Source organism: Podarcis filfolensis, assembly GCF_964270895.1.
Source record: "Podarcis filfolensis genome assembly, chromosome: 15".
Taxonomy (NCBI): domain Eukaryota; kingdom Metazoa; phylum Chordata; class Lepidosauria; order Squamata; family Lacertidae; genus Podarcis; species Podarcis filfolensis.
Window position 1 is genome coordinate 32,112,372 of NC_139618.1, and position 24,291 is coordinate 32,136,662.

General features: G+C 37.6%; 1 protein-coding gene and 1 long non-coding RNA gene across 5 annotated transcripts in view; one reads left to right on the forward strand and one right to left on the reverse strand.

The window, feature by feature from the left end:
• Positions 1 to 24,291, forward strand: part of CDON (cell adhesion associated, oncogene regulated) — a 117,491-nt gene that overhangs the window by 61,984 nt on the left and 31,216 nt on the right. For 3 of the 4 annotated variants that reach the window (XM_083588351.1, XM_083588349.1, XM_083588352.1), the window contains 2 exons: positions 21,454 to 21,590; positions 22,602 to 22,874. In XM_083588351.1, coding sequence (XP_083444477.1) covers positions 21,515 to 21,590; positions 22,602 to 22,874 — 349 coding nt within the window. In that variant the 5' untranslated portion in view covers positions 21,454 to 21,514. Of the gene's footprint in view, positions 1 to 1,602; positions 1,767 to 21,453; positions 21,591 to 22,601; positions 22,875 to 24,291 lie in introns of those variants that run through there. The other variant, XM_083588350.1, reaches the window with a different exon arrangement.
• LOC310750759 lies at positions 5,390 to 9,505 on the reverse strand. The gene is made up of 2 exons (XR_014542238.1): positions 8,093 to 9,505; positions 5,390 to 5,505 (listed from the first exon to the last, which is right to left on the reverse strand). It is a non-coding gene; the product is annotated as an uncharacterized lncRNA (long non-coding RNA).

Consider the following 24,291-nt stretch of genomic DNA (forward strand, 5'->3'; position numbering starts at 1 on the left):
TGCTTACTTAATCAGGAACATAATTCGCTGTGACTTGTGGGTTTACATAAGAGAATTCTTAGCATTAAGTTCTTTCAGCATCTTAATTAACCAAACTTGCAGGAGATTGATGCCTCAATCTTCTGTTCCTGGAGGCTATCTCTATTGATTTCTAAGCAGAGTATTTATGATTCTGTGTCAAAACACTTGTGTTTGTGTCAAAATGAGATCAGTTGTGATTTTAACCCTGTATCACTCTTAACAGAGGCTTGGCTGGTTTTAAAACTTTGTATTCAAATATGATTTTTCCTGTGAAAAGAACTCTACAGTGTCATTTAGTTTTCTCAAAAAGGACACAGTAAAGAGCTGGATCATATTGCTTTAGTTTGTAGGTTTCATAATCCTTGCCCAGTCTAGCAGGTGGTTTGACTTTCAAGTGAATTAAATTGATTGTTTAGACAGCCAGGTCAGCAAAACAGTACAGAATGAGTTTTCTATGTACCAGAGCAAGAACTGTTGTACTCCTTTTACTGTCAAAGTGATAGAGGAATTAGTACTGAACTCAGTTTAGGAGGCCTATAATCTGATGTTTTTCCATGATGGATAAAAAACATGCAGACCTATTTTGATGTATTTTTACATTTTTTTGTGGGGCGAGTGTTTCTTTTTAGTTATAGCATGTACATAACCTAAGGGGTTGAATCTAGTTCATTATGACCTATTATCTGACAGTTTCCTTTCACAAGTAATAATGGTTGTAGTCTGTCTGCAGCGCATTTTAAACAGGATTTAGGGCAATATTATTTTAAATGTTAATGTTCTCTAACTGTGAAATATCCCTTGACTTTTAGCCATAAAAGTTATTTCCCAGGGCCATTTGGCACATATCTCCTGATTTTCAAAACTCATAGTATTCAGCAACATCGGTGTCATGTACAAAGAGATTTCATTTTGAAGGTTAAAAATCTAAAGGAAAAATTAATCACTGCTAGCTTGTTTTCATGCTCAAAGAGTTAAGCATGAATGTCTTGCTGTTAAAATGAAACCATGCAGCATGCAATAATAGGAAACATCCCTTTGTAGAATATGTAACATTTATATGATTCTTTTTATATTTCCTTAGTTCCCTTTTTCAGCCTTGCGATGTACAGTATCGCTGTCACGCACAATCTGGGTAATAGTACTGAGGTGATATTAATGTGACTCTTTAAAATCAAACTAATTATATCTGCCTGAAAGAGCCACATTAGTGTGATTCTTGCTCCCTAGTGCTTTTTTGGAGCCCTGGAGACAACCTAGTGAATAGGGCTGAAAATTCATTCTGTATTTGATTAAATGGAACAGACTCGTTGCTTCTTACCCCAGCAGGGGCTATGAGATCTCTTGATCCCCGAAGCGGCTCATAGACCCTGGGAATTCCATTAGCAAGCACCTGAGGAATTTCTGCCCTGCAGTGCCTTTTTTTGTAATACGGGTGGGGGTGGGGAAAATAGAACAAGAAGTATATCACTCTTGATGATGAGTGGGGGAGGCTACACCAGAAGAATCTGTATGTTGGCAGATCTAAAATCAAGGCATGACTTAACAGCTTATCTAGTGAGAGAAAAGCCCAACCCCAAAGAATACGAATAGTTAGACACTGATGTTTAAAGAGAACTGTACTTTACTTAAGGCACTGAAATTAGTTCAACCACCCTTATTATTGAAACCATCACTTATTTCTCAGTCTGAAGAAGCAAACCGGTGGCAAACCATTATCAGTGCAAGCACTTAGACTTGTGGAGTGGGTGAGTCTTTTTAATAAGATAGAATATAACAGACAATGGTGTGTACTTTTTATTTGCCAGTTAATATAAATTTGGTTTTTTAATTATTTTTAATTATTTTAATCATATTTGTGGTACTGTTTAAAGCATAGTTTTTTGCTGAGAGAAGCCTCTAGAGCACTATTTTGATCACACTGATTTTTTTTTAAAAGTCTGAATAAGTAACAGATTCTTGGTAATTAACCTTTTATTTGTATACTTTTCATCTTCCCCCACAGGAAAAATACTGGTAATTGAAGCATTTCTCAATAGTTCCAAGTTTGTGTTCATTATCTTTTTATCTTAAATTTTTGATAACATATGCAAATTGGTATATGATTTGTATGCAAGAATATATATGGATTGCACTATACATGTTTGATCATTTGGTGATTATCATATTTCTATATTGAATGGTATATTTCTTATGTGGTCCATTGTTTCCATTTACAATTTGTACATGGAATTTATGTCTATTTTTTAGACATACTTCATTAAAACAACTAATGTACTTAGCAATTGAATATTGCACCTTGCCTGATCATAATCACAAAGATTGCACAGGTAGTCTTGTGTAATGTGGCTTACTTTTAAGGATGACAATCCCTTCTCTAAATACATACTCCCCTCTACCTGCTCCAATTTTTAAACATTATTTTTTAATTGAAAAGATTTAGGAAGCGAAGCTTATTCTTTAACATGATTCTTGGAGGATGTGCTAATTTCAGGGTTTAGATTTTCTGTTGTTATTTGTGTATGTACATTAAATGTGGAAATTGTATTGATTTGATTTACAGCACCAGCAGTGCTTTTTCTTCTTCTAAAGAAATGTTTAGGGTACTCTCATTTTGACTCAAGAAAATCACCATTTTATAGTTCAAATTGGGAAAAATAAATACAGTAAATGGAGAAAAGTACAAAGATTTGCAAAATGTTAAGGGGCATGCATCACCCCAGGAAAAAGCACTGAACATCAGTATTGGCTAAGATTGTCTCTGGTACTGTCTGAGTTTGGAATCCAATTTTAGTAGTTGCACTGACAAACATTTCCAGTAGCATTTCTAGTTTATCATTTGGATATTTTAAAATAGAGCATATGAAGGGGGAAGAAAAATGTAAGGAGTTCCTTAGATTTACGTAATTCAATCGGTTGCATGAAATATACTTCTGAAGTAAGATTGAAATATTATTTGTTTGTAAGTTTCATTTAAGCATAATTAGGTGTGATGTGGGCTAACAAGTATAATAAATAGCTTAAATGTCAGCCTGGTAAAAGCACAAAACAGTGGGAAAATGATAAAATGGTATTATATTGATTGACACAAGAGCTAATATTTTAGGATTACAACTGAATCGTGTAGTCCTAACATTTGAAAGTAAGATTTTATTTCCAAAACAATTTTTATTCTGAGAAGTTGGCATTCTCTGTTCATGATCTGCAAACATTGATCTTCTCTATTTCTGTTTAGTAAAATTATCTAGTTTGTGAATGTTTACAAAATTCTTTTCAGCTATGCAGAACATTGGCTGTGACATACTCCCTCTGCTGGTCAGCTGCAAAGGCAGCACTATTTGTGAATACAGTACCTGTTCAGGAAACTTTAGAGTAGTAGACACTTTTCATGTTTGATAGTACAACAGCTATAACTTTAGGGAAACAAAGAAAACAGTAATTTGGGAGTCATACAAGCACTACTATCTGTCTGTTAGAATGTAAATTCAAGATTCTTGATTTCAGCTTTCTCTTTTAGAATGGGTTCACCAAAGCACGAATTGCACACACATGCATTTGTTATCAAACTACAAAAAATATATGCACTGTATTCTGTACATTAGAAGATTAAAGCTTTTAAAAACTAGATGGGCAGTCAGTCCATGTCAAGTTATTGGCACAATAAAACTATGCATTGAAAACCACAGAAACAAGTTTGGATAGTGACTTGAAGAAAGGGCACAGTTTTTAAAATGTAATGCTATCTTAGCATTGCAGCCAAGTCTGTTCTTTTAACGTAAAGTAAACTATCTTAAAGTAGCCTGGGGCATTTTATGTAGTACTGATGTCTGCCTTAGAAATGTGTCATAAGTGAGTATTCCAATCTATATTTTGTGTGGTAACTGATGTAGCATTTGCTTTATGATGCCAGTTTTTGATGGTTTATTATGCTCAAGAACTTCAGCAAAACGTATCAGTAAATGGCAGGTAACTTTCTCTGTCTCTACTGAAAATGGTTTTTCTTGCTACCTGTAGGGTTTTACATGAGTCTACTGTCTACAGCGGTCTTGATGAGTCTTCCTCAACCTAGTGCTCTCCATATGTTTTAGACAACTCCAGCTGGCTGAGGCTGATGGGAATTAAGTCCAACAACATCTGGCGGGCAACAGGTTGGGGACGGCTGACATTAAGGTTTTAGAAATTAGTGGCCACTGAGAGAACAGCATGCTGGATTAGATGGACCTTTGGTCTGATCCAGCAGGGCTGTTTGTATGTTTGTATCCATAGAAAAGTAGGTGGCAAGTGGCAAAGCAGGGGATTGGTGTAAGTAAGCTGTACAGAGAGTGTGTGGAAGATAGCTGTTCTGAAAAATCAGGGGTGGAGTCTAGCTAATCTGCTGGGCATTGAGGATGCATGTGAGGCAGAGATGCACAGTGCACTGAGGGTTTACTTACCTCACTGCTTCAACAGTGGGGTTGTGATTTTATGACAAGTCCATTGAGGTCTGGGCATCTCTAAGGCAGTCATAACCAGGCAGGAAATGTATGTGATCTTAGAAGTGAGAAGGCAGCAGGCTGTGGGTTCTGATTCTGCAAGTTTGTTGAGTGTAAAGGAAGAGAAGTGGGGAAGAGAAGTGGTGATTGTCATCCCTGTCTTTCTACCTGAGCCCTTTGTTGGCAGTATAGGCAGTGAACATACTCTCCTCACCCCTCACAGCATATATGCAGGAAGCATGATGTTGGCACAAGAGAAAGCGTGATGCAGTCAGCTGACATATCAGTAAGGGAGGGTGATGGAATAAGTTAGGCAGACAGATATGGGAGATAAACATGGATGATGGAGACCATGTATCAGGAAAAGTGAGGAGAAATTTTCTCTCAGTCTACTATTTAGTAACTGTGGGCACATTTGTGTATTCTGTACCAGCCAGTGCATTAGGCGTGGGCCTCTAGGGTCCTAAATTGAACTACAGTATTAGAAGAATAAGTCTTGGAATCCAGTGTCAGCCTCCTGATGGTGCTCTCTGTGATTGAAAGTGAGGGCATGTTAGAGGAAGTCAGCAGCCTCTTCCTGCTTATGGAACTTCTTTCTTCCAGCATTCTATGAAACCCTGTCCTGTACTAGACAGATATGGAGAATGTGTCAGAGCACCACTTTTTTGTCCCTTATACCTCCCAGCTAAGACTATTCCAACCCATCATCCATTACAACTACGGTATATTTTGCAGTTTGGCAGTAGGCATGTCTTGATTCACCGGCAGTCCCCCTAACCTGAATCAGCTGCTCACCATTGCCAGCAGCCCACATAACAGAGGCACAAATGCAAGGATCAGACACTGCAACAAGCCCAGATACAGATGCAATAAAATAGGTATTAAAGGACCTAATAATGTTAACCACAATATCAAGGGTTTATTCACCTGCTTGTCTTCCAATATGACATACAGCATCATCTGCCAGTAATAGCCTTCTGCATTCTATACAGCATAGGGCAAACAGGTCAGTAGCCTTTATGCAAAGAAAGAGAGAGAAAACACAAATATTACATCAAAAAGGACCATATCCCATTGGAGAACATTTCACCACCACAGAATACAGTACTCTGTTACTGACCTTAAGTTGACCGTTCTTGAACAAAGAGAGGTGTTGATTAACTTGCAACGCCAGGATGTGTATGTTACTGTTCACAAAGCAATGTTGCTCATTGTAATTCTTTTACATACAGTTAAGTGTTAATACATTTTTCACCATCTGCATTTCTTACATTTCATTTTCTGCTCATCCGACAGCTAATGTTTTGTCTCTTTCTCTATAGTCATGTGTACTATATTGTAGCTACTCATTCAGCATCATATTCCATACATCTGATAAAGTGGACTTTAGTCCTTGAAAGCATGTGCCATAATAAATTAATTTTAAAGATGCCGCAAGACTTTGTTTTTTGCCTATGTTCTAAATAAAACAATCTAAATAAAATGTTCTAAATAAAACAATCCGGTTGTTGCTTGAATACCTGAGGCTACAATATTAGAAATTATTAAAAAGCAAATAATCACAAATCCTTAATTTAATTCTTCAAATCCCCATTTAGCATTCACAGAAGTTATAAAGCATTTGACTGCTGGTGCAAGACTTGCCTACCACTAAGTTGATTTATTTCTGGCATTATATCACATAAATCAGGGGCTGTACAAACAATGTTGATACCATGTAAATTTTAGAATAGCTGTAGCCTTCAATCCAAGAAATCTTTCTAATAAGACTGCTGAATTGTTGAAGGAATAGTGAAATGATACTGTTGTAAATCTGCTGTTCTGTGATCTGATGAAGCTGTTGAGATACATTTTGGAACATTAAAGCTTGATTTCCTCATGGAATCTTCTGCTGAGTTACCTGGAAATTTGCATTGGGTTTTGGTTTCCCAGAACCTGAAAGAATTACAGGAGGTTAAAAAGTGTGGCCCACCACTTCATTTGAAACTAGTATATATGCCAACAAAATGCAAGCAAGACTGAGTTTGGTGAAAATGTCAGTGAAGTATAGAATAAATAGCATGAAGTCAAAACTTAACAGTTGCTCCTTTCTTACTCCGTATTGAGTCAGATTTAATTCGTCTCTACCATATGCTGGTTGAAATTCTGTGGAACTTGTGTTTGCTTTGTGTTCCCATTCATGGGACTTGTATTTTCCCTGTGGCCATGAATTCAGTGAATTCTAATTACCTATGATGTAAGACAGTAGTAGATGACTGGGTGGCTATAAATTGTAGCTGCAGGTGTGGATTTAATAGATATATGTTCCTTTTATGGATCACAAATAGTATCTATAGTACAAGTTGCAACAGAAAATAAGACTTGATAAGCTGGCTTACTTTTGGCCTGTATTTTATAGAGTTGCCATAGTTTCTTGACAATGTCAGTGTAAGTACAGTTGAAAATTAAGTTATTAGTTATTTTAGAGTAGAGTTCAGATACCTATGCACAAGTGCTTAATGACTGGTGGATACTTAATAGCAGAACACAATCATTCTTTAGCCAAAATGGATGCTAAACAGTGTGGTGTGATGGTTAGAGTGTTGCATCAGGACCTGGGAGAGCAGGGTTTGAATCCCCACTCAGCCATGAAACTCATTGGATGATCAATCTTAGCCTAACCTACCTCACAGGATTGGTGTGAGGATGACATGGGGTGGGGAGAGAGAACCATGTACACCACCTTGAGATCCTTGGAAGATAAAGGTGGTATATAAATGTAAGCAATAATAATAAATAATAATAACCCTGATGGATATGTTCTGCCTCCAAAGTTGGAAACCACAGGAGGGGAGAGTGTTGTTGTGCTCAGATCCTACTTGTGGGTTTTCTATACACATCTGGTTGGTCAGTGTGAGAACAGGCTGCTGAAGTAGATGGGCCACTGGCCTGATCCAGCAGTCTCTTTTTGCATTCTTATGTGTGTGTCTCTTCCTGTTATTTAAGTTATGGAATTTCCCAAAAGAACAGTGTTGAGGCATCTGAGCATTGTGATGGGATGAAATGTCAGATCTCTACACTTGTTCTTTGGGCCTCCCTTCATCATATCTGAATGATCTTTAATGTCATTTTTCTAGTCTTTCAAACCAAATTAATAGGTCTTCAGGCCTCTACGTTGGCTCATCTTACTTTTCTTTCTATGCGATTGAATTTGAGACTACTTGAGAGATCATATTTGGATTCAAACCTAGTTCTTGCTGTACACGTTAGTAGCTTTCTTTCTTTTTGAATGCAAAGTATCTAGCTACTGATTGCTTACACTAGTGAATGGAGTAAGGCTCTGTAAAGCTAAAAGAATTTCCTTACTGAAAATGCACCAACAGTCTTCTTGGGTTTCTTCTTCTCTACAGGCAACTCTCCACTTACGCAGGGGTTACGCTCCAGGGACAGCGCATAAAGCCAAAATTGCATATAGTCAAAACACATTGGGTTGAGTAGGTGTGTAAGATTGTCAAAGCCTTTTCCCCAAGACACCTATTCCATTTCCGTCCATTCATTTATTTTTTAGCCAAGCACATAAAGCTGGATGTGTGCAAGTTAAATGCACACAAGTTGCAAGTTACCTGTACTGCCGTGCTTGATTTGCTTTCTTGAGTTGTGTGGACTGTTACTGGGTTGTTTATGCACTTCTGGCATGGCCTACCTTGTGTGTTCTACTCCATTCTTGTGACATACTTTAGTCAGAATATTTTGGAATGTGGAATAATATACAGAAAATCATGCTTCTAGGTCAGAGGGTAGATGGTTCTATTATATCTCTAGGCCACATCTGTATTCCATGTGCAAGTTCCATTAGACTGTCATTGGCCATACCTAAGAACCAGATGTGTTCGACATGGTTTAGTGTGCATTACATAGTCAGGGCCATATGCATGCCAAGTTTTAGAACAAAGCTGCTTTTTTGTGTGTCTCGTTATAACAATTGAATAATTAAAACAGTTGAAAATCCTGCCCTGCCCTATTCCTTCTATAGCTTGCAGATGTGTAATTTAGTTGACCTATGAGTTGAGTTCAAGAATGAAAATTTATAGACCTCAAGGCAAAATGTAAAAGGCTTACCAATTGAAGTGTGGCTCAGATAAATGGGTGGTGGCTGCTATCTAGCTTCGAAACATGTACAGCTTTTTGGTTTTTCAGAGGAGAAAAGTATTTCTCTCTAGGCATCACACCATAATTAGAATTCCTTACACAACTGTGTAATCATGTTGGCAACATGTCAGCAAAATGTGTACAGTTTTTTAGCTATGTGACCCACGGAGTCTTACAATGATGAGTTGCCCAACTTTTCTTAGCCTTTATAGTTTCCAAGAATTAAACTGTAGTAGAAATGTTGAAAAGTCAGGAGCAAGGAAATACATTAAAATATGTGTTCATTGGTCGGTGGTCATAATCAGTGGTCATAATTTCTAAGTTAAATCAATATTTTTTTAAGGGTTGCAGAAAACACTTCAAAGTTTTCTGTTACCATTCTGTATGGCATAAAGAAAGAAAGTCTCAAAATGGGACTGGAAAAATGTAATGAACTCTAATAAAAGAGTAAATGGACAATTTACTACATTATTTTGTTGAAACATTCCTTGGGGGTGTAAATTTAGTTTATGGTAAATTATAATGCCTCTGAGGAGGATTTATATTGATACTCATTGGACAGTTTACTGTTTTACTTGAGTTCACTCCTATACCCTGTACTATTTTGAGGTTTCCCTCTTTCTCTACTCTTTTGCATTTGGTTCTGTCCTTTTTTATTTAGTGTTGTAGCAGTTGTTTGTAGCCTTCTACTCTTGATCTATAATAAGCCTGGTTCGTGTTGCAAGACACAAGATTTTCATAGTGACTTTCAATTTCAGTAGTAGAAGGATTTATGTGAATTTAATACTTTCAGAAATAAGCCCCCAGTGTATTTTGTTTCACAGTAACTTGCACACAGAGAATTTGTCTCAGGATTGTGGGTTTGAGACCTACATTGGGTAAAAGATTCCTGCGTTGGGTAAAAGAAGAAGAAGAAGTGTTTGGATTTGATATTCCGCCTTTCACTCCTTTTAAGGAGTCTCAAAGCGGCTAACATTCTCCTTTCCCTTCCTCCCCCACAACAAACACACTGTGAGGTGAGTGGGGCTGAGAGACTTCAAAGAAGTGTGACTGGCCCAAGGTCACCCAGCAGCTGCATGTGGAGGAGCAGAGACGCGAACCCGGTTCCCCAGATTACGAGACTACCGCTCTTAACCACTACACCACACTGGCTCTCAACAGGGGTTGGACTAGGTGTCCCACATGGTCCCTTCCAACTCTACAGTTCTATGATTCTAAGTTTCTGTGAAATAAACTCCCTGGAAAAGTTCAAGAGTTCCTTCAAATGGTTGTGGTGTTTGATGAAACATGAAATGGTGCTTTGTGGCAAGTTGGCATATTTTTGTTCCTACTAGCTCATGCTGAAACTTGACTCGAAAAACAAAACACCCTAGTCTAGTCATAGTGAATCAGTGGAACACTTTACCTGTTGCTTTAAATTAAACCTTTTTCCAGGAAAGTGTTGTGACTTGAGGAATCTAGGGGAAAAATTTACTAGTGCACATCTGTGATTCAAGGTTGTAAAAAGTGCTTGGTACACCCTTTATCTCTAGAGTTTGGTTTATCTTTAGTGCCTGACTCTGTTTTTAATTTAAATTTATATTTACCACTTTGAGAACTGAAGGTTCTCAAAGTGGTAAATATTAATATACTATTAAAATCAAACAAGGTTAGGAATGAAGTTACAGCAAAAAAGTAAGCTTTAAAGCAACATATGGTCACCATCAGAGCACTAGTAGGAGGGACAGATAATCACAATAGCAAAGGCATAAAAAAAAGCAGGTTTTTTTTACAAGATGTTGAAATGCCAATAAAGAGTGGGACCAACAAGTGTCTTGGGATTGGGAGTCACATAATCAGAGCAGTACACCTTGATACGTATGATTACTACATGCACAGTGATTTCCAAATTTGGGGCAGGGTGGACAATATCATATTTGTAAATGTTTTAAATGGAGTGTTGACTGCTTGATTCCTTCCTTGTTTTAGAACAGTGAAATAAACTTGGAAGCGAGTTTGTTGCTCATCAACTTTAATTCAGAGCATAAATGAAGGCATAACATTGTTGCTGGGTTATATAGATATCTCACGTTTAAAATAGGCATATTTGTTCCTGAACAGGGATAGCATAACCACTATAGTCCATGCATTTGTAATTTCTGGGCTAGATTACTACAATGTTCTCTATGTGGGGCTGCCCTTGGGTCTTGTGTGGAAGCTCCAGCCAGGGATGTGGCTGACAGCATGTGACAACATAGTTAAAACATTAGCATTGCTGCCATTCTGCTACTAAGTCAGGTTCTGGGTCCTAAGGGACCACCTGAACCCTTACATTCCAGACTGATCCCTGAGATAATCTGCAGGGGCATCATTAGTTGTTTCCTAAGTTGACGAGGCTCATTTGATAGTAACAAGAAGCCTTTTGTGTCACTGGAATACTTGTGGAATACTCTGCCAGTAGAGGTACCTTCTTTTTCAGCTTTTAAATCAGGGGTAGGCAACCTAAGGCTGGATGTGGCCCAATTGCCTTCTCAATCCGGCCCATGGACGGTCCGGGAATCAGCGTGTTTTTACATGAGTAGAATGTAATTTATTTAAATGTTATTTAAAATGCATCTCTGGGTTATTTGTGGAGCATAGGAATTCGCTCATCCCCCCAAAAAATGTTGTCTGGCCCCCCACAAGGTCTGAGGGACCGTGGACCGGCCCACAGCTGAAAAAGGCTGCTGACCCCTGTTTTAAATGCTTGCTGAATTTTTTTCTATTCCATGAGGCTTATGCTGGCAGCTACACATACATACTTCTGTAATAGTTAACTGTTCTGGTTTTTTTTTTTACTGTAATTTTGTGTATTTTTTATGTATAACTGTTGTAAACCACTGTGATACTTTTTAAAAGAATAGCGGTATACAACTGTTCAAAACAAACAATTAAAGCATTTCATTATTGGTGTCGCACACAAGCCATCTAGTTGCCCAAGATGAGCAGGTTCAAATGCCTACATAACTATGGGATCTCTCTGCATGACTTTAGCAAATCACTTTCTTTCTGTCTCACTTATCTCTCAGGTAGTACTTGTGCACACAGTAGCATAAAGCTTGCTTAAACATATGTTCTTAATGGTTGCGTTCAGAGTGTTACAGTGACCTACAGCAGATGGTATTGGATTTTGATGAGGAAATTTTCCACATTCCTGCCTTTCCATATCATTTTGAAAAGGCATTCATTTAATCCCCTTCCCCCTTGTGGCCTTTGGAGATTTGTATTCATCTGGTTGCCTTTTCTGTATCAAGTGTCCATATTTATCATGAATAATATAAGGGATATCACAGACCTCAGATTTAGTTGCTGTACCTAACTCCACCCTTTCTGCTCTTGGAATGTAAAATGACCCAAATCCAGAAGTTAGGGGAGCGAGGGAGTAAGATGTGCATAGCCAGACAACAGACAACTCAGTTGCTGTCAGCCCATTGAACTTAGTGAGACTTACTTCTGAGTAGACATGCATATACTTGTCTGTTCAGATTTAAACCATGCAATATTAATTTATTTTAGGAAGATGAGAGAGGGATAATAAACTGATTAGTTAATTCGTAGCTGTTACTAAACATACCTATAATAAATGTATTAATTAAATGGGTTTTCATAAAAGCTTATAACTGCATCCTGCATTGAAACCACCACTTTTTATACATTCTTATTTATTGATTTCACTGCAGTGTTTGAAACTCCCATTGTTCTAGGCACATTTTGCAACAGGGAATTTCATTTGCGCGAGCAGTTTCTGAGCCCTGGGTGCAGTACTGCGCCAAAGATTTCAAATTAAAACGGCATAGTGGAAGGAAAGGAGGACCTTTTTCTGCCTCCCCACTTCCAGCTACTCTCTGAAGACTGGAGAAGAGACCCTCTTAAGAATATTAGGGGGGTGGGTAGGAAGAAGGATTCTTGTTATAAAAAAAGTGCCTTGACAGTCCATTGTTGCGCTCATAACCTAGGTTTAAGGTGCCATTTAGCTCTTAGCTTTCATATCTCGGTTTCTAACACTGTTATACTGATATGCAGTACTAGCTTTCTTCCAAGGCATTCCAATGTTATTTGCATTTTTAAAATACTAAAACACAAAAGGTACAAAATATGGAACATTTTCGTCTTAGACCAAGTGGTGGTCCCTTCAGGAGCTGATAATGAGCCTCCTACCTTGAGCTTCTTCACTTTTGCCTTCCTTCAGGGCATACAGCTCTTAATTTGCCCCAAGGAAGATGTGGGAAGAGCTACCCCAATAGTAATAGGTGGAAGATGGCAGTTGTGGAAAAAGACGGCAGGCTTGAGGACTGTCTTCTGTTTGGTCTAGCAGTCTTAGAATAAATTATTTTAAAATTTCTTAATTGCCATTCTATTTGCTTACTAAAGATGACATACAATAATAAGAAAAAAAGCAAAGTTAGGCAGGTAAAATATGTTAAAATATGACAATTTCTCCACTAGTTTGGTAATATCTTCATTGGGACCATCCAAAATGTCACAAAAGTGTAGCATACTTTTGAGTTCCCCAGAACTCAGCATTCAAATAAGATGTTTACACAGAGATGAGACCAAGAGGTCAGCTTGTAGACTCAGTTACAAGATGGAGACTGCAGGCTAAATAAGTCCCTCCCAGGTGCTTCAGATATCAGGTTACACACCTAGGATTCTGGGATAAATAAGCGATGCCATCTCCAAATTTCTGATAAATTAAAGCCTGGCTTGTAACATATCTGTGTCAAAAATAATGAATAACAAAAAAGTCTCCTGAAATGGTTAAAAATGTTAAACTTTTGAAATAATATTATGATTCTAAAGTATAATTCAAATTAGCTTGTTACACACATTGTTTTCTGTCCTAAATTTAGAAAATTTAGGTGTGTGCACACACATCCTGCCTTCATTCTTGTTTTGAAAAACTTCTGGTAAATTATTTGTTCTATTCAGTATCATAGATTTGTGAAAGGCTAGTACAAATATTGAAAATGCAAATTTAGTTGAAGGACTGAACCTTGGAAACCAACAGACTCACTTCTCTCTTCGCAAAGTACTTCTAGATCTGACTTTTCAAATTACTTTTGCAAGTTTCTCATCCGCAGGCATGTTGGAGGCCTGACTTCTTTTAATCTAGTAATACACAAAAATATAAGTTGTAGTTCCTGCCTTTTACATTAGGTTGTGACTAAATCAAAACATTATTTGAGCTCAATCCCTTCTTTTCTGAATGTAATTAGGAACACACTGATTCTTATTGCAGCTGGCAGCCTCTCACTATTGCCTTTTTCTTCATGTGACCCCCACGGTCTCGATGACCTTTCCTGGGGTTAGTCATAGGCCTTTTTCATTGTGATGGGCTAGAAGTGGCTCATGTGGAGTTGATTATTTCCTTGCTTGTCTGGTCTTTTTGGTGCCATAACTTCAAGTCATTTCCATTTTCTTCTCTGTTTTTGGCTGACCACAGTGAAAGGAAATGCTTTTGCTGGCGACAGGATCAGTTTACATGCTTGGCCGACTTGATTGAGCCTGTGAAAAGGTGGGGGCGTAGGGTAACAAACCCCAAAGGTGCTATATTTCCTAGGTATAATTTGGTAGTTGGTAGTGTCTATTAAACATCTAAAATCTGCTTAAATTTACATTTCCCCGATTTTCCAGTCTCCCTTTCAGTGTTTAATGCACAGCAACTTTTTAAAAATCCCAAACCCACAGCCCTGTGAGAGAGAATGTATTCGCGTCAATTGTACATGAATGTGCATTGAGAGATTTTACAGTTCTCAGAAGAGTGAAGAAATGAACCCTGGGGTTAGCAGTTAAAATTGATGGGCAGCAAGTCAGTTGCTACTAGCTGATGTTTAACCACTCCTTGTAAACAAATAAGGCCTAGTGAATTGCATATGCCAGCTGTTACACTTGTATTCCTGAGGTCTGACGAAACAGCATGAAAACTGTGATCAAAGGCTTTGAGAATCACGGAGGAGCCAGTGACTAAGGAAATGCCAGTGACTAAGGAAATACCTTTCTCTAAATAATGTAGACGTCTCTACTTTTGCTTTTAAGGTGGCTCAGTGTGAAACTTAATGATCAATTTTCACTTTTAAAAACGTGTGCTGTTCCTGACAGATGTAGTGGAATCTAAATGGGTTTTCATTGATGCAAGGGGGGCAGTGTGACAAGATGTTTCTTCACACAACGTTATGTACCGATTAAGATCATACAAAACTCTGAAATTGCAACAGAATGAAATAAGCAACTTTCATAAGTTGAAATTTCTCTGTCGTGCAAAATTTTAAAATCCTCCATTTTTCAAAGGCATTGACTTGCACTGGTGGTGTCATTTGCTGCCTCTCTCAGCTCTCTTTCATTCTCCAGAATGAAATAAGCAACTTTCATAAGTTGAAATTTCTCTGTCGTGCAAAATTTTAAAATCCTCCATTTTTCAAAGGCATTGACTTGCACTGGTGGTGTCATTTGCTGCCTCTCTCAGCTCTCCACCCCTCACTTCCATAATATGTAGATAGTACTGACATACATTCATGGATTTTTAAAGTATTATGACAAGAAAAAATGTACCTGAAGTGGATTATTATTCATTCAGTTAATATTCTCAAAGGGCAAAGAAGCTTTGTTGTAATTCATCTCAAGCAAATTAGCCGCTTATCAAAAGCTCATTTTAGAGCTGGGGTAACAAAAGCAATATTGTCTGGCTTCTAGGAAATGGAATCATGATCTTACTAATTTTTGAATTTTTTTGAAAACTTGGTGCTACTTTAAATGGATGATTTGCTTATTTATTTAAGCACATCAGTAGAAGGGCCTAAAATATATTCCAGTGCAGAAATCACTAGATATATAGACGGTACAAAACAATGTATTAATCATGTGCAGGATTGTAATGTTAACTGCAGAATTTCCTGCAAATATCTCTAAAAATATTGTTCACTCATTTGATTTGAAATTCTGAACTACAGCTAAATATAAATAGTGATGATTCGATTCTGCAGTAAATTCTCCAGTTCAGAATTTTGTTCACTATGGACAGTTAACATAATAAATAAGGAATAAGTAGTGATCCAGGTTTTGGAATATTAGAAATTGTGATTAATGTCCAAAATAATATTCTGTGACTGAAATAAATGTAACATCTCATGCTGCCTCTTTCTTGAAGATTTGCAACTTGTACAGATGATCAGACTTCAGTCTGTAGACTCATTAAATCTTGACCTCTTGAAATGATCAATAGAGATATCAGTGATGACAAATGAAAGGACACCTGTCACTTAACAAAGTTGTTGGCCTTTCCTTTCAGCTTCAGGCTGAGTTTCGGTACTGTGGTTACCTTGGTAGATGACCTATGCTGTTGTAGAGATCTGGGTACCATGAATATTTATCCCTCTCCCCCCCCCCCCCGATCTTTCAGTCGACTTTGATACCATTGATTATGGATGTTGCTGGGAGGTTCAAGAAGGTGAACCTGGGGAACTGTTCTTAGCAGCTTACTTGTTGTAGGGTCCTTCCAGGATCCACACTGTCTCCAGGGTGATAATATTTACAGTACAAGAATCATCAGAGTGAGATCAGCCCCAATATGCATATGGTACACACTTCCATTTATGTCTTCCATCTTAATGACATGATTCTTCAGCTTTACTGGGCACTTGCCTAGGGTCAATAATGCACTGATTAAATCCAGTCAAGTTGCTCATAGTCAATATTTCTCTGAAATGAAGTGAGATGGGTAACTATCAGGGACATAGGGACCACCTCCTAGGGGCTGAGGTCCCTTTAGCCCCCCCCATAAAATATTTGAGGGAGACGGGCCCTTGAAGGTTGATTGGCATTGCCATTCAAATGGCGTTCATGTGCCATGTCATGTGATCAGTTATGCAGGTTGTGGCTTACCTGGGCCCCCTCAATATTTTATTCAAGTTGACACCTGTGATCAGGGAGGGTATCTTTTTAGTAGTGGCAACCCAGGTAGGGAACTCTTCCCAGGGATGTGTGTGTGTGTGTGTGTGTGTGTGTGTGTCAAGTTTGTGGTCTTTTCAGTACAGTGTGAAGACTTTGCTGCTTATTGAGCTTAATGGCAATTAATATTGGTTGGTTAGACTGTCTACTTATTTTGACTTTTAAAAAACAAAATATTGAACTTGTTAGAATTCACCTGCTTATCTCTCAGTATGATATATGAGGGACTCCATTCTCCTATACAGACTTGCAGTTACTGCAGTATAGTCACTCACTGCAGTCTGCAGATGGAACCCTCCTGGTTGTACCATGAACCACAGAGATCAAATTGCTGGTTGGGCAAGGAAATCCTTCTCCTTTGTGGCACCTACCACATGAAATGCTCTTCCCACTGAAATCAGGGAAATGCCAACCTTGGGGTGTTTCTGCCACTGATTTGAAGACATATCTGTTCATCTTTTCCCTGACCCTTAATATTACTAATACTGGCCATTGGGATGATTGTACTGATTATTTTTATTGGATTTGTTGCATTTTATTATTGTGTGAGCTGCTTTGGTATTTCTTTCTGTAAATGAAAAGTGGAATAGAAATCTTTTAATAAACAAACTGAAAAATCTACCCTCAGTGCCCTTCTGCATTCTACAGAGGAAAAGCCCATCTCTGTGCAAAAGAATAAGTGAACACAAATCTGACAGCAGAAATGACAGTATTCAAAAGCCATTGGGGGGGATATTTCTGTAAATGACCTCAAAGTGCCCATCCTAAAGCAAAGGGACTTCAGAGGCAGATTAGCTTTCCAGTGCCAGAATTTCTGTCATCAAGTACACTTTGTGAATTACCCCTGTCAAGAATGTAATGATCACTGTCTATTTTTTTCTGCATTTCATTTTCCTTTGACCTTAGTTTTTACAGTCCCTCTCAATGGGGTATATGCATGTAAATATGTGTGTATCTACCTGTAACTTGGAGTAACACTTCATATGTTTGATGAGGTGGACTAAAGACAACAAATACTTATGCCAGAACCACAAAAGACTAACACAGCTGTTACTTGGGAAATGGTTAGAATTCTACTGATGTTTGATATTGCTTTGTTTGTAAGCTGCCTCATAGATCAAATGGTAGAAAAGCAGAATATTTTGCTGCCCTCAAAAACAGAAATGCTTTTGTAAATAAATACCGTGCCAAAATGTAGTTCATGATGAGTGCTTAGCTGCCCTGATTGAGGTGATCCTTAAACCAGAAGCCCTTTGTGTTTGTGAATTACTGTTTTCTGTTAGAGAAATTAACATACATGACATTTTGTTTTATATGGAAACTAATCTGCCAATAATAAAGAAATTCTGGTCACAAAGCCACTTAAGTGGTTACTGGATGAAGAGAAAGTGGGAGTAAAGAAATTCTTTAATAAGCAATCATAAAGTAAACTTGTGGAAGACAGGAGTGCCTGGCGTGCTCTGGTTCATGGGGTCACGAAGAGTCGGACACGACTAAACGACTAAACAACAACAAACTAAACTTCTTGAAAAGCAACATAATTTATTTTCTCTTATTAAACATGTTGCTATAAATACAACGGGGTGTGTTCTGGATGTTCAGTTTTATAGCAAACAGTAAAATTTGTGACATGTACAAGTTGCGTGAATCTACTTCTACTTTTCATAATACATTTTGTTAAGCATTCATGCTCCACTGAAAATTTAATATGGCAAGCATTCAGGAATCATGGATTTTTATCAGGCTTTGCCCACCACATTAAAACTTACCTTCAAAATATATGGGCTAGAAACTTAGGTCACATCCACAACTTACATTTAAAGCTCTTATACTGTTATAAGGGTAATGGAAAATCCTGGGAACTGAAGTTTGCTCAGGGTGCTGGTAATTGCAGGTCTGTGAGGTCAGCACCCTAAAACAAACTACATTTCCTAGGATTCTTTGCAGGAAGTCATGGCTGTTAAATTGATATGAGTGCTTTATGGTGAGGGTGTAACCTTGCTCTTTTAGAATTAAAAGCATTGGAGAATGTAACATATGGTTGACTTCAATTGCAAGTGTGAGTACGCTTTGCCCTCTATCACTAGCCAGAAGAGTGAGGACCACTGGGAGGTTGTACCCCCTCCATCCCAGAGTATCATGGCAAAGGGAGGACTAGCCTGGCCCTAGCCATCAGCCATATTTTCTTTCCATCTCCCTAATGGAAAGAACTCTACACCAACTACGAGGACCTGTGACTGCAGTTGTATGAAGATGACACTGGCTTCCCTCTCTTACCAGAGCACTAAGGACCATTGAGTTAGTTTCACAGGTTCTATTCCAGCCAGAATATTCACAAGGGAAGGCCAGTGATCCTAGGTGTCTTCATTCTGGCAGTATCAAACTGTTGATTTTCCTCTACCCTTTTCTTCCTCTACCTTTTTCTTTTAGTCCCTTCTGCATGTGTGTCTCTCCCTTTGTAAAACTTTCTTTCATTTGTGCACAGTGCTTACCACCACATGCATTGTCTGATATGAACCATTTTTGGCAAGCAGGATTAAGAGCATATAGCCTTACTATGTAGCAACAAAAAACACAAAAGTCCACTTCAGACTGTTTATTTCATTGGATGGTTTCTTATGTGAATACAACTGATGTTTTGTAAACCATGTTTCATTTAATACAACACTGATTTTTATAAATAAAGACAATCCTAGAAAATCAATACATTAAAGGGCGTGTATAGCATAGATATGTATATGGTCCACTGGATGACTTTTGAAATTTTTCTGTATACAAAGCCTGTGAAATAACTGGGTAAAGTTGATGATGATGAGTGTAGTTTCAACTACACTCTTTACATAAATAGATGGTAGAAGGATTTGGCAGATAGCGAAAACACTGCTTCTCATCCTCTTAAAGTTCTCTAAATGTTTACTTCTCACATGCTGCTCAGGTGGTTCTACTACTGAATAAATGAAAAACAAGCAAATGCACAGTTATTTCCATCTGTATAGCTTGAACTCTAAAGGATCACAAATAAAAATGAACTAAATACCTTGGATTATTTATGTGAGTTTTTCTCTTTTCAGTAAGAAAATTACCCAGCAAATGGTAATATAAAATGTTGAGTTCCTGCTGGTTGAGTATAGTTCACTTCTACATTGAACATTCTAATGCAGCAATTATATACCTCATTTTATGCCATTTTTAAAAAAAACCTTTCCTTACTAGACATGGAAAATAATTGACAGATTTGGTGCTAGCAATACCTCTGGAGTAAACAAAAACACTACAGGACACCTTTACACCCACCCACCCCTTTAGGCATGTTGTCCATCCTAAAATGACTTTCAGGTACCCCAGAACTGTATTGCAGCTGGAAACAGTTAGTGAAAAGTATGTAACTTTTTTTTAAAACAGAGTTGAAAATGTAAATGCAGCATGTTGAACACATGCAAAGACTTCACTCCTAAAAACTGAATTCCCTTAAGCAACTTGGAGATCTCTTATGGCCTTCTTTGGTAAGGAAAGCAACATAGGGCTCATCCACACTTCTGCTTGTACTGTTCCTAGAAAGCACGGGTCTGAGTGGTTTTCCCCTTGCCCCACTGACAGAAAAGAAGTAGGCCTTCCCTCAAACGACCTTCAGTGTATCATTCACATGGCACCATCTGTTTGGCTGTACCATATTACATCTTATTCATGCAATCTTTCTGGCCTCATCTTACTGTCCCATCAGAATGCTTCTATTCTGCAGGCATTTGACATGGTTAATGAATTTAATATGGCAAACCCTTGTTTTAGATTACTTTTATCAGCTGTGTCAGCCTTTTTAGCTGTTCTTACATTTACGTATCTGAAAGCTGTCTTGAGTCCCTGTTAAGGAACAACAACAACAACAATGTTGTTGCTGCTGCTATATTGGTTTGCGGTAGTGCTAGGTTTGGATTTTCCTGTTTTTACCTATTGTGTACTACTTTTACAACAGCAAATGCACTGGAAGGGCAGGTTAGAGTTTTCCTAGCACTGAGAGATGCTGAGGAGAAACTCAGGAGCTGGAAATGGAACAAGACAGTTTCATACCTGAAAAACAGATGAAAAACAGTAGTAATAAATACCTAAATAGTATCCTCCAACATGTGCCGCTCCTTCCTCCTTGTTAGGAATTCCTTGGTAGCTAAGTTATACAAATTTTGTATTTGCTTAAATAGCAGGTACAGCTTCATTTTGTATGATGGGATTCAATTAACCCACTAATATGTCTGTCAGGATCATATAAGTATGTGGAAATGGTACTGTAGCAATTATGGAATGAAGAAATAACCAACCTTATTTTTAGATTTTAAAAACTAACAAAAGCCAACTAGACAAAAGACATCTGAGAGAATTTCCTTTTGTAAAACAGTTATCATATTTACACACTTGTAAATATTAAAAGATGAAAGATTGATACGATCTGTAGGAGGGGAGGGTGGTTATTGGTTTATTTTATTTTTGTTCATTTTAAAAATGTATTTTGTGTATTTAATCTTGTTTTTTATGCTGTGAACCACCCAAAGATCTATGTAGTGTACAGATTGAGTAAATCATAGTGTGGCCACCCCTGCTCTATCAAATAACATTCCTGTTAAGATATGACAGGTGTATGCTATCTACTTTCGAGAAACCATTGAAGACATTTTTGTTCTGATAGATTTATTCAGGTGGATAATGGGTCTTTACTACAAGTGTTCACTTGTTAGGATTTTAGTATTCTTTTAAATGTATTTGTTTTTGTGTTTTAAACAGTTTTTAATTTTCTTATGTGTAAGTCACATTGAGACAGTTATTTAGAAGGCTACAGTATTAATAAATGAATTGTAATAATAATAACATGCCTATTCTTTTGCAGGCTCTTCAGTGATTCTCATTAATCTGAAGCTCTTTGCCACAACACTTTCTAACTTGGCACTATGCATCCTGATCCTGGACCTTTACAAGAACTACTTTTTCTTATAGTTACCATTTGCTTCTCAAGTACAGCTTCAGGTAAGTTCACCTTCCTAAACTGTCATATATAGCTAATGTTCTCCTCCAGACATTTTGGTTGTTGATCTCTATTGCCATGACCCTATATTATGTGCTCCTCACTTGGGCACAACCTAACCATTCAAACTGCCAACCTTCTGATCGGCCAGCTCCAGGCTCTGTGGTTTAACCCACAGTGCCACCCGTGTGGATACATCCCATCAAAGACTGCCCACTAATATGGATTCTAAAGAGAGATACAGTATACTTACAAGTAGCAGAAAAAGTGAACCACACGTGTGGATCTGTTCATATCAATGATACAGATGGATAAATTGGATCAGAAAGACCTTCCTGGATATAAGTACCTGAAGTGTCTGTTAATATCTGATAATCAAGCCAAAATATTATATTACTTTCTGTATTTAAAACTGAGTTTTTAAAAAATCAGTCTAAGGATTTAGAATTAAACTCGATGATACCACATATGGTGATCAGAGGTCGTTGTATATTAAATAGTATGGCTTCACTGTAATGAAAACGGTTTCTGCATTGTCTAGCACTGTACTTGATTTTGAGAGTGGTAAAAATGCTCATATTGAGTTAAGGTTTAACTTCAAAATAGTTTTCTGTTCCAATCTGTAGTGCTTATGAGTAACAAATGCACAAATATTGAGGTTGGATATAAATTTAGAAATAGTATAAACTGGTGTGTATTTGTAGGAGATACGTTAAAAAAAAAATTCTATGGGATTCCCCCCGCCCCGCCATGATGCTGCCTATTGAAAATCCTGACACTATTTTATATTCTTTTGATTGTTGTGTTTTCTATATTGTACCTTTATTGCATATTTCTTTTGTATCAATATGTATTAAATGTTTTCCACTGCTTTGGGGGCCTTTGGGCTAAACTGCAGTACTGTATATATCCTGCAGCATACCAAATGTTTAGTCCACATTTTCATACATACTCAAAACTGCTAACAGCTAAAGGAATTGTTTGCACTGAGTGTGTGTGTCTTTCTTTTCTAGACTTGATTCCTCACTTTGTTTCTGAGCCACTTTCTACCATCCAGAAACCTGGTGCAACTGTAAAGCTTCATTGTACTGCTGAGCCCTCTACAGCTCATGTAGCTTGGCTATTCAATGGAGAGAAATTACACAAGAAAGTGGAGCAAGTAGACTCACAGCCAGGATACCTTACAATCTTCTCCCTTAGCCCTTCAAATTCTGGTGTATATCAATGCATAGTCAATAACAGCATTGGTGCAATTATCAGCAGGCCTGCAACAGTATCTATTGCCTGTAAGTTATACTTTTATTTATGGTAAAACTGAGCACATTATTCTTTTATAACGTTTCCTTTTATTTTGTCCATTTTTTTTTGTTTGCCACATCCATGAATTTAACATCTTGGAGGAATTTATGTGTCTTTAAACATGCCTTATTTGGGACAAAGGGGTGACCTCTGTGTTAGAAGCACATAGTAAAGCAAAGTATCTATTTTGTGTTTTTCTCTTGAAGTTAACTACATAATATAGAAAGAAACTATTACTAATTTCTTCCAGTAAAAATCAGTCCTCATATTGCAATTTATGAACAAGTTCTAGAAAGGGAGTTTGTGCTAAATGAAGAAATCTTTATCTGAAGGCCTACCCAAACACCCCCTAGTTTTTAGGTAGATGGTGCAAGTTTGATCAGTTTTACCTGAATTGAAAGGGGAGGGGAACAAAGCTTGTTAATTCCATGGGAATTGCCATAATTTACATTATAAACCATAATCAACTGTAAAAAAATTAGATTTTCAAATACAATTTTAAATGAAAGTTAAAAGATCTTAACAAAATCATCCCATGCTTATATTTGTCTTTTGAAAACCTTTTCCCCTCTTGTTTTCAAAAGTATTTCCAACTTGAGGGTGATTTGGCTTTTGGGGATCAGAAGTAAGATGCTTGAATTGTCTTGTTAAGTCTGAGTTAAAGAATCTCCTTTATAAAGATGCTGTGTGTATGAAGCATATCCCAAATACCCATAAGAGAAAAGTTTCTCATAATTGAGACGGGTAAGTGTTTTTGTAGAGTATTGACCCATAGCAGGATTCCCTTGAGAGCTTATAAAGGTCAGTTAGCACTGACAAACTCTACTGGTTGCAATAAATTGTGAATATATCTAAGTGTACTGTACCACTTGGAGGTGAAAATGGCAATGGTGGAACTACTGGTAGGTGAATTGGCATTTAAGTGAACTAGCAGCTCTGTAACATAAGCTGAGAATTGTACAAAACAGTGGCCCAGTTCACACATCACATTAAACCATAGTTAAAAGAAACCAGTGTGGAGCAGCATGTTCATGCATGCTGCTGAAGTCATGGGCACTTCACTTCATCCTTGTCATGTTGTTCAAACCCAGTTGTTTTTCTACAAAGGAGCAAGATGTGGAAGCCAAGGTTATTTGGAGAGAAACAAACCACAAGAGTGGGTTCAGATAACATGACATACCAAATCATGGCTTATTTCCCAACAGTACAGCAGGAGCAGGGGAGGAAGAAGACATCTGTACTCTCAGCAGTATGCACCAGCAACTCTGCTCATTCAAACTCAGTCATAATTTGTTTTAACAATGGTTTAATGTGCTGTGCAAACCTAGCCTAGCCAATGAAAACTGGCATGGCAGTACTGTACAACAGCACTATATTCCACACATTGTCGAATTGCTATTCTGC